Below are 11,035 nucleotides of genomic sequence, written 5' to 3'. Positions count from 1 at the left end.
TACTGCCTGCAGCAGGTCTTGCCTCTGCTTTCTCCTTGTCGCCAGAACTGTATTTTTTTTCTGTGCCATTGTCTATTAAAAAAAAAAAGTTCTTTCTCTATTGTGATTTGATTATCACAAATATCCACATTTCTTCGGCCCTTAGGGACATGAGTAGTGGGCTAATATGTCCATCTTCTTGAGGAAGTTTTTTCTTTTGGAAAGGCTGGGATCTGCAGTGGAACTTTATCTGGCCTGGGGAAGCTGCTTTGAACATTTCTTGGTGCTCTGTTAATTCTGCGCATATCTCCAGCTAATGGCTCTGTCAGCAGGGTAACCTTCAGTGGTTTAGCTGAGTCTTTAAGTGCACTCCAGCCCCGCTCTGCAAAGGCAGACCCCACATAAGTAGAGCTTTTCTCACGCTGGCTCCTTAGACTGATCACAGCGAGGACAGCCTAGAAGAGACCAGTCAACTGTGCCTGGGACTAGGAAGGCTGCCTAGCCCAGAGGTCTGCTCCAAACAACTGATTGCCTTGGACCCTTTCCGAAAAAGGCTCTGCAGACACGTATTCCTTCAGTGAACTACCAGAGATGTAGGCACATTGCCAGAAGAGCCAGCTGCATTTGGGATTAGATGGCTGGAAAGAAGTCCTCTCTCTGTCTTCAAAACGAAATCACTTTTTAACATCTGCTGCAGAGAGTTCTCGTGACTCGCGGTTCCACGAGAAACCATTCTCTTCCTTCTCTTTCCTGTTTCTTTGTTAATTAAGGTTATCTTCCTTCCCCTTCCTCACCCATTGCGTCTTCATATATGTTTCCTACTGGATGGGGGGGGGGGATCCTTTTTCTATCCATTTAGTGGTTTTCTGTCTCTTGAAGTCTCATCATAACTGCAGCAATTTTGCACTCAGCAAGGTGAGCACACCCCAGATAACCTGGCAAGATCTGCCTGCACTCAGAAAATTGCTTGGAGAGAGGACTTCCTCACTAAGCCTTTGGTTTATTGTTATTTCAGTGCTAAATGAATAATGAGAAGGTTTAAGTAAACAGATGGGTTTGATTCAAGCCCATCATACCAGGGGTGTGGGGGGAGAGGAGCTGCTTGTCCTGACAGCTCATCTCATTAGGCCACACGTGGTGTGAGATGTTGAAAGCAGTTTATCATGTGTAATGCCTGGTAATGATGGGGTGAGCTGGGGATCAAGTGTATCTCTGCCCTCCCCTTAATTCTTAATATTTCAAAAGGTTTCCTATAGTTCTCAGATAGGTGCAAACTAAATATGTGGAGCTCGATGTGTTTGAAGTTATGTTACAAAAATCACCTCTTTTCTCTGTTTCTTCCACAGTCTCAGCTGCCGGCGATGTATTATTGTGGGAAATGGTGGAGTACTTGCAAATAAGTCATTGGGGTTAAAAATTGATGACTATGATGTTGTTGTCAGGTGAGTCTTTGGCATCACAGTTTTCTTGTCATATATTCAGTTTCTGTACCAGTTCACGTGCTATGCCGGCAAACGTTAAACCTACACTAGTGATAATATCACTTGTATGGAAGCATTAACTAATAGGGAGGGGAAAAAAAAACCCAAGAGCATGTAAATGTTTGTTATAAATGGTGATCACATCAAAGGGTAAAGGCACTCCTCAAGCATTCAATTTTCCACAGCTGTTTGGAAATGTCGTCTCTCCCACTTGAACCTTCTCTTCACAGCTCCTTTCTAAAAGCTGCTGCTTTTGTGATGCCCTTAGGTGGTGAAGCAGTAAAACTTACAGTTAGATCTGCTCCCAGATATATCCCCTCAGTAGCTCAGGGAAGTAGTATTGGTCATACATGTGTAGCATTCCCCGGGACCTACACTTCACAGTTAGAAAGGGAAGAACTAAGAATGGTGCAGCATAGGGTCTTAGGAAGCAGTAAGCCTCCATGAGTGAGGACCCAGTAATGATTAACACCTGTAGGTGCACCCTAGAAACTGTGAATACTTTGCCTCCGCTTCACTGCGGATGATGATGTTGAATAAGGGAGTAGAAGCAGAGTGGCATAGGAGTGGAAACAACCACAGTCAAAGTTAGGACTTCTTGCTTTCACTGAGGACCTGGATCATCGCCATCTCAGAATGCTTGAAAAACGTGCCGATATGTGAAATCACAGGTCTAGTCATAACTCTTAGTAATAAATCTGTCAAGTCAGGGAGGTGTTCTGGGTGACTGGAGATTAACAAACATAATACCTGTACTAATGGAGAGTGAGAGAGAGTGTGTGTGTAGGAGGGAGGGGGGACGTGCTCTAGGGAGCTACAGACCCATTAGTCTGACTTGAAAAAAATGGAGAGCTTTATAGCGGGTTCTGAATCACGAGTAACAAAATATTACAATGGTAAATACGAAAAGCGGGATTAAACTGCAGTGTAAGTTTATAAAAACTGGTTTAACGTAGTCTAAGCTGGTATTTTTTTCCTTAGTAAGATAGCTGATTTCATATTAAAGGGAATGTAACTGATATTATCTCTCTGAACTTTAGTCAACCATGAGACATGGTGGCAAATAGCAAATACTTAGCTAAGGTGGAAGAAAGAAAAGGATTAGGAAAAGAATTTAAGGCATAGAGAAGGTATCATTTAGCATGGTCTCCTTTCTCTCCCATGCGCTAGTAATGGGCACATGAGGAAAGAATAGAATATACATAGAGTAATAAATACCCTCTAACTCTGGACAAAAGACCAAGAAGATCCCTTTCAGTCCTTTGTTCCTGTGAATGGTTCCCTGCTTCCCTGACAATGCTCTGGACACAGGGATGGCTGTTCAGAACAGGATGAAACTTTTACAGCCCTTTTCCTAGTTCGTCCCACTGTCAGTTGCTAGCAAAGAGCTCTTACTGCTAGTTATAGTCTGGTGACCTGCAGTTATTTGAGATGAATTAAAATTCAGTTATAGCCTCTTCTTGGGCTCAGACTGTTCAAAAAGCAGCAAGAGAACAGTTTCAATCCATCTGGACTAAGCCACCCACTAAGATTTACATCAGAAAGTCCACTATTTAATTTCCAAATGAGAAGTTCATCCTTTTCTCTCTCCACATCAGTAGATCTAAGTCAGTTTGCAAGCTGAGAGGATAAGAGGGCAGCTAAGCACCTGTGCTGTTTGTGGGATGGATAAAGGAGAGAAAAGTCAACTGTAAAGGTTAAATGAAGCCAGGTGCTTGGATGTGGGACTGAGGAGGTGAGAGCAGACTTCATAAATGTATCCAACTGCTTCCTTTACTCCTGGGGAAGTCCCCTGTGTATAGCATCCTTTTTCATGGGTTGCAAAACTCCTTTGAAGGATCAGATTTGGGACCTAGGAGGTGAATTTTAAGGGGGAGAAATGTGGTACATTTGTGAACAAAGGAGTGATCCAGCAGTATGTGGAGTTTTTTGATGCATCGTGTGTTACCGTGTGAGGATCGCTAATTGCAGCAAGAAATTTTGATCTTGTGGTGAAGAGAGTCAGATCAGCTTTGACGGTTCTAAAACAGCTTGGAGTGAGTTAGTTACTCTTCGGATTTTTTTAATGGATATTATCAGATTTCAGTGCAGATGTTATTCCCAGCTGTTACACTGTTTACCTGGCAGGAACTTCTTGCAGCAGTCAGTTATCAGTGGTCTGAAATGCCTCCTTAGAATAGATTGCAGACAGGAAAAACAAGCATGTGTCAGAAATTCCTGGTTAGAATGAGATAGGGATTCACCTGATGATGATACTTTAGTGATATTTGGGAGGGTCTTCATGGTGCCCAGGTTAGGAGTTAGTGTGTCTAAGTTCCCTGTGCCATCAGTGGATACAGAGACAGAAAAACACTCTGAAACTTCTTGTGGAGAAAACTGCGTGTCCGTGGGCAGTGCGAGGAGGCCTGGCATCCTAACTGAGGTTGTCTAAGATCTAGCTGTGTTTATAACCACCAGCGTGTCCTGCCTGAGAAGGGGTTCAAACTGCGTAGTATGCACCTTCGTGAACACAGGTTGTGGCTGCCAGAACTTTTCCTGCTCCATTGCCTGTGCTGCCCCTGGGGCACTGACCGTGGGGCTGACAGCGCTGGCTCGCTAGCAGGACTCCATCACTATGACTCCGTCAGCAGCTCACATTCTGTCCTTTTGCTGGAGACCTGAGATCATTTTACTTGGGGAAATGGTTTGTTTTGTTTCCTGTCGAGATGCAAAGTAGGGATCCCAAGTTTTGGGAGCTTTAACAAGGTAAGCAGCAAAACGGCGAACCCAGCAGCTGGGAGTGGGGAAAACCCTGCCAAAGAGCTACACATTGACATTTGAAACAACTGCAGACGCTAACCTTCCCCTCAACTTCAAGAAGGCAGATGAAAATATGTATAACTAGCTTTCTTTACATAGTACTTCATTGTATTTATCTCTGTTACCTTTAGGGCCATGTGCTTTTACATTATGTAGGCTCATCTACCCCAAAGAGATACAACGCCTTGAATTTTAAATAATGTCAATAGCAAAAGTGAATTATGTGTGAACACACCATCAGCAACAGAGGAAAATGCAAGGGATCAGGCTGGCTGGGAGCACTGTTTTTGCAGGCAGTCAGGTCTAGATACCTCGAAGTCAGGATACAAAGCGAGGGTCTATAAACCACAAAAAAAGGCTTCACATCCTGTATAAATTGCGATGGTGCCGATTCTTAAGTTGTTTTCCCTTTAATATCCTATTCCTAATGATAAAGTATTTTTACTAAAAATACATAGGAATTTATTCTCCTTAATTCTGAATAGAATTTCAGATTGCATATAGGGATTTTCTTCTGCTAAAAGGTTTCCCACCTAAAATGCTTACCCAGGCTGAAAAAGACAAATCCAGATCCTCCTTAACATTCCTACGTGGCAAAATTTGCAGTCCATAAGCACTTTCCGTTATATTGAACTACCCCAAGTCAAGAAAGCTGCAATAATTCAAGCAGGCAATCTGTTTCATCAGGGGCTGCTGTTTGATGTCAGCAAGATTTGTATTCCAAGTTACTTGAAATTTCCTCAGCTTTGGGTTTCTAGTTTTGAATAGAAGTTCTGAGTAACTTTAATGTCGAAAGTCATCATTGCTGTTGACGCCAGAGCAGTTTGTTTTTTGAAGGGAAAAAACTTTGTCCCTGAGGGGTGTTTTAAAAAAAGCACAGCTAAACACATAGCATTCCCTTAGAAATCAGTGTGCCCAAGAGCAAAGCTGTGTGTCTGCTTGTGTGTTTTCAGAGTGGGATGCACTTCCACAGCAGAAACTCCTCCGAGTCAGTGAGACCACAGTGCTGCTGAGCCTTACCCCAGCTGCGCAGCCCAACCTCTTCCTTTGCGTTGGCATTGCAGGGCAGCTCGCCTTCTGGATGGGCCAGTTTGGGGAATTAAACCAGGTGGAGATTGTTCCTTTGTTGGTTTGTTTGTTTGTTTTTTTCAAAATTATGAGCTGGCTTAGTTCCCTAAACAATCTCGCTGCCGGTAAGATGAGCAGCGTAAGCTTTGGACTGGGGTTGGAGCATGAGACCAGTTTCAGTGCGCTTAAACTGCCATGGAGCTGCATCCTCTGTTTCAGCACAGTCCTGCAGAATCCAAGTAAGATATCCCAGGAGCGATGGGGTGTTAAAATATTAATGCTTAGTTTGTAACTCCAAATTTGCAAGGAGAATATTTTTCAGTTTCCTTTTCCAAAGCTTCCAACCCAATTTACATCACAGGAGTGGATGTGCAGAAGTGGTTTGCATTACATTCAAAGAAAGAATTTAAATAGCTTCTAATTAAACTGTTGTCACTTGGTATAAAGCTTCATAATTGTTTGTGATGAAGAACTGCAAGAGTTAATGTTTGCTGCTGTAACAGCTGCGTACAGGGAGCTCTTGCCCGGCAGTGATTGCTGTATCATCAACATGCATAAGTGTAAGTGGGAATCCATGACAGTGTCTTCTCTGGTTGCCCTGCAGGCTGAACTCGGCTCCAGTGAAGGGCTTTGAAAAAGATGTGGGTGGCAAGACAACTCTCCGGATCACATATCCTGAAGGTGCAATCCAGAAAATGGAGCAGTATGAGAAGGATTCCCTGTTTGTTCTGGCGGGATTCAAATGGCAGGATTTCAAGTGGCTGAAATACATTGTTTACAAGGAGAAAGTGGTAAGAATGCTGTCAGCTGGCATTGTGAAGGTCACCTAATTAGAAACAGTGGGCAGACATGATATCACAGTCATATTTGCCACACTTTGGTCCGAAGAGAGTTCCTCTGTGTGTCCTGCTGCATTTAAGTGAAGGCTTTTTTACTTCCGTGGACTTCAGCTTTAATTAAATATGCTTTACAAAGACATCTCTCTGTAACCTGACCTTGCATCACAGATGAGGCTTTCTATTCAGGATTATGTTAGTGTGTGCTATGAACAATGAATTTAATTTTTATTTATTTTAAAGACTATATAAAAGGACGAACTTTTGCACGGATTTTATGGACTCTTAGGATTTAAGAGCAGAGGAAGGAAAAGAGAAATGGCAAGGGGAGGAAATGGGAGTTTGGGGATAAGGATGTGATGGCACAGGAGGGGAGGAGGACACAGCAACAGCACAACTTGTTGAAAAGGCTACAATTCACAGACTTAATATGACCTCTTGAATAGCACAAGCCATTATATTTTGCTCTGTTATTGCTGTACTGAGATTCATGATCTGTGTTTGGCTAAAGTATCATCCAGAACAGCAGTATCAAGTCTAATTTAAAACCATTGAAATGGTGAAGCCACCACTTTCCTCATGTAAATATTTTGTCCCAGTCAGTTGCATTAGTGCCCTTCTGTAGTACCATGGCCCTGTTACTAGTCAGGGTTGTTCTCTGTAATTCACCCATCCTAAACAGAATCAGGTTGTGATCACTGACTTCTCATTCAGTAAATGGCTCATCTTTATCTGCTGTCATGAAGTCCAGAATAAATGGCCTCTATTTGGGTATAGTTCTTGTTTTACAAATCTTATATCTCTGTTTTCAAATGTTCTTTAATGATTTTTCAACAAATAACCAGACAAATGGATTAACGTTCAGGGGATGGGATGTTATATTGTGTGTTTGGAGACGAGAGAGGAGGTTGGCAGCTCATGATACACAGAATGAAACAGTCTGGGAATATAATTGTATACAGTTGTTACATAGATGGCCTTAAGGGCTCATACCTTGCTCTTGTCTCACATTGGGACCAACTTGCAATTATTTTCCTCGTACCAGATGCATGAAGTTACCTGTCAGCCTCTGGGCAAGCACAAGTGCGCTTTCGTAACATGAATAATTGAGTCAAAAGTAATTTTCTTTGGTTTATGTCACACTCTTGTTCTTCATTCTCGGAAAGCCTTGGCAGTGTCAGTGCCCTACAACCTGAATGCAGTTGTAGGGACTCCTAGGGTTTAGCTTGAAGTTCAAAGGATGGATCGGTTTACTTCAAAACAAATTGAATTTCCACCTGATGCTTGCAGTCATGCGGTCATCACCAGGTTCTAATGTGGTATCCCCTGCTCTTGGAAAGATGCAGTGAATAGTTTGTTGAAACTTGCTAGAAAACTGGGGAGAGCGACTAATGTAATCTTAACCGAGTGCTTCGGTGCCCAGCTTGGCAGAGAGCAGAAAGAACTTGAGTTTCTTACATTGCATGTTACTTCAGTGCTCTTGTGGTTGGCTCCTTATCCTTCACTTCTTTGGAAACACTCCATTTTTTTCAGTTCTTGAAGGTGATGTTTTCCAGATCTCTTAATTCCTGTTGCTCTTTCAAATGCCTGCAGTTGATTCATATTTTTGTTGAAGAGCAGTGCCCAAAAATGTACAGAATACAGCAAATAGGAGCAAACAGCTACTTCACTAGCTTCGCAGTTCTCATTCTTTATACATCCACTGTTTTGACTGCCTTTTCCACAATGGCATGGCACTGAAGGTGAGTGTCCAGTTCCTTGAGACTCCAGGTCTCAGGAAGAACTAAAGAGCAGAACTACCTCCCCTGTGCTTGTGCCGTTGGCTCTTCCTGCCAAAGAGCAGCACCGTGCATTTGTCCCTACCGATTCTTTCTTCCAGAACACTTCTCCAATTTGCCAGGTTCCTTTGGCAGAGCTCTCCAGCATACCTGCCATTCTTTCCAGATTCATGTCCTCTGCAATTTAATAAACATAGTTTTTCCTCCATCATCTAGGTTGATAATGAAAACACTAAACAAAGTTGGTTCCTAGGCAGACCCCAAAGTAATAACATCCTTCCCTTTCTACAGTGACCCCACTGAGAACTCCTCCTGGATAGTTTTTTTGGCCACTTCTGAACTTGTATCATAGTAGTATCATTAATAATATTTTTTGGCATGTTTATGAAAGTGATATGTCAGAAACCTTACTGAATTCCAGTTCACGTCTTGCTTCTCCCCTATGATACTTTTTTTTCCCTGTATAAAGAAATACTGTTGGTTTTTTTTCCCAATAATGATTCGCCCTTGACAAATCCACCAGGGTTGCTACTCAGTCTTTGTTATTTTTTTCAGGTGCTTACAAATAATTAATCTTGCTATTCTGAGAATCAAAATCATAAATCAACTCTCTTCCCTTTTTTTGCCTTCTTAAGGCTAGGCACTGCTTTTGTCCATTTTTTAATCCTTTGACACCCTACCTGTTCTACACAAGTTCCCAAAGGGAATCATTGCTGGTTTTTGAGGCTGCTGAGCCAGTTCATAGAATACTTTAGGATGCAGTCCAGGTGACTGGAAGACATCTGTCTTGTCCTCTCTAGTCTGATCTCTCTCTATTTGAGGCTGAGATCTTGCTGTCACTGGCTTTAGCTGCAAGCAGATGGCTAGCACAGCTGTTTTTTCTAGTGGAAACCAATGCAAAAAATGCTGTCTGTTAGCTAGAAGAAATGACCCGATGGAGAACTAACAGTGCTATGGGAATAAGTCGTAGGCGTCTGTTTGTTCTAGTAGTGAGTGTTAGTATTTTTATCAGTGTGTGGTAAGTTCAAAATGACAAATGCCTGCCCAGTGCTCTCTGTGGAGAGTTCCTGTTTCTCTCTCAGCTGATTTTCCAGAAAAAGGGAGTTTCTTCCTTTCCTGAATTCATCTAGAGGCACTTGCTTGACCTAGGAGCTCTATATGCCACTGTTGCTTATTCCTTATCTGACATTAGGCCTATCCCTCTGCAAGACTTCATCCCCGCTGCAAACCAGTGGTTACAGTCAGGAGTCTGACCTCAGGACAGAGATAAGGGAAATGGAAGCATCCTACTAAAGAATGTGACTGCTGGGGAAGTGGACACATTCCTCAAAAAAATGGGCCGAACTCTGCCCTCTGATGTTTCCTTTGCCCCTGAATGTTGATGGCAACTGCATGTGTCCATGGTACAGTCACAGGTGGGGTATGAGACTTTCTGAATTCCTTCAGACACCAGACCTGGAGCTGCTTGGACCCGCTTGACCAGAGATTCTGGGCCAGGTACTAGGATCCTTGGTTAGTCCCCTCTCAAGTAAGTGAAATCAAAAGGAGTTTATCTGAGAAAGAGTAAATGAAAGGCGAATGGCTATTTATTGCTGGGGTCAGTGGTCAGATAAGCTTATTCTCCCTGCAGCTGAGAGGGATTTGCTCTGTGTTATGTTAGTCTTTTGGCAGCACTTGCATACTGAGGAAGGGATAAGTGCTTTGTAGAGAGGAGGATTTTCAGGAGATGTTATAAGGAAAGAGAATTGGTGCAATGCAGAAGCAGCAGCAGAATGGTGAGGCAGAGGATTTGGTGTGTTACATACCGTCTGGTGCAACAGCCTTCTGGAGATCTGCGTGATGCCTCGGTGCCCTGGGAGGCACTATATCCAGAAAGAGGAGCAGTGGAACATGGACTAAAGAAAAAGTAAAAGCTCACTTGCTTTTTGTTTCACACTAAACCGGAAATAACTGGAAGCAAATAAAAACTTGAAAGAAAAGATTAATCTAGAAAAAGGACAGGTTTGGCTAAATATTCAACATCAGCATCAAAACAAAGGTAGTCTCCATCATAGAGTTCTGGGTGAGCTGGCACTCAAAAATGCAAGTCTTGGAGCAAGTCAGGGCGGTAGTGTATCACTGGAGAGTATAGCCCTGTCTTTAAGAAGGGGAAAGGTGGGTGAATCTGAGCGACTAAAACACTGGTAATCTGATTTCAGTCATTTGGCAAGCATTAGAATAAACTGAAGGAGAAAATAATTGCACTTGTTGCAAGTAAATGGGGGAAAAGGAGTGTGGGATGGAGAAAGGTGACATGATAAGCAGAGGGGAGTGTTGGACCATGCTGACCTAATATGTCAATGTACAAGTGGAAAGGAAGTGGGTTGGAGTCCCACAGCCTGCAGTCGCGTGAACCCATGATTATTGCAGAAGGGTCACTGATGTGAGTTGTTCATGCATCTGTGGTGACTGGTCTGGCAGTGCTGACTTGCAGTTGTCGCTGCAAGAGCCTGCTGGCATTTCCAGGCACCCCTCCTCTTGATGAAATGGCAGCTGCTAGTGCATCCCCAGAGGTGGATTACTCACGGACAGTCACTCAGAACAGTTACGCTCTCTCCTGGACTGTTCTTTTTGCCAAGAGACATTACTTATACGTATTGTGATCCACCCTGCCTGCTTCCCACTGTTGTACTGTCCTGCATCACCCCGGGTCTCTCAGCGACAGAAGCTCTTCCTGAATACCCAAAGTACCAGTGGAATTATAGGGGGAGGGAGGTTTGGCCATATACTGCTCTTCTCTATTAAAATAATGGTCAAAAGCTGAAGGTTGCTCTATTGCGTGGAGAGTAGATGCTTCCTGAAACAAACAGGGGAATTTACAAGAGCCAGTTATGCAAACCAGCCATCACAGCCTGGCACTGAGGCTGATTCCAGGGTGGTTTTTTGCCCGTCATTAGTGAATCAGAAGGAGCTCTCTTGCTTGCTAGGGCTTACTTCCCTGAACATCTGGCACACAGTGATAAAGCAGCCAAGTGAGGGCAAAGGTTTCACTAGAAATTGGCAGCTCACAAGCTTCATTCTCATGTAGTAATGAGCCTGCAGATGCTTCCAGCAG

General features: G+C 43.2%; 1 protein-coding gene across 5 annotated transcripts in view; it reads left to right on the top strand.

Moving 5' to 3' along the window:
- Nucleotides 1-11,035, top strand: part of ST3GAL3 (ST3 beta-galactoside alpha-2,3-sialyltransferase 3) — a 189,739-nt gene that overhangs the window by 135,086 nt on the left and 43,618 nt on the right. For all 5 annotated transcript variants that reach the window (XM_009332535.1, XM_009332533.1, XM_009332536.1 and 2 more), the window contains 2 exons: nucleotides 1,326-1,421; nucleotides 5,932-6,118. In XM_009332535.1, the coding sequence (XP_009330810.1) occupies nucleotides 1,326-1,421; nucleotides 5,932-6,118 (283 nt within the window). The remainder of the gene's footprint in view (nucleotides 1-1,325; nucleotides 1,422-5,931; nucleotides 6,119-11,035) is intronic.

Source organism: Pygoscelis adeliae, unplaced genomic scaffold, assembly GCF_000699105.1.
Source record: "Pygoscelis adeliae isolate BGI_AS28 unplaced genomic scaffold, ASM69910v1 Scaffold449, whole genome shotgun sequence".
Taxonomy (NCBI): Eukaryota; Metazoa; Chordata; class Aves; order Sphenisciformes; family Spheniscidae; genus Pygoscelis; species Pygoscelis adeliae.
This window is presented reverse-complemented; position numbering and strand designations above follow the sequence as displayed.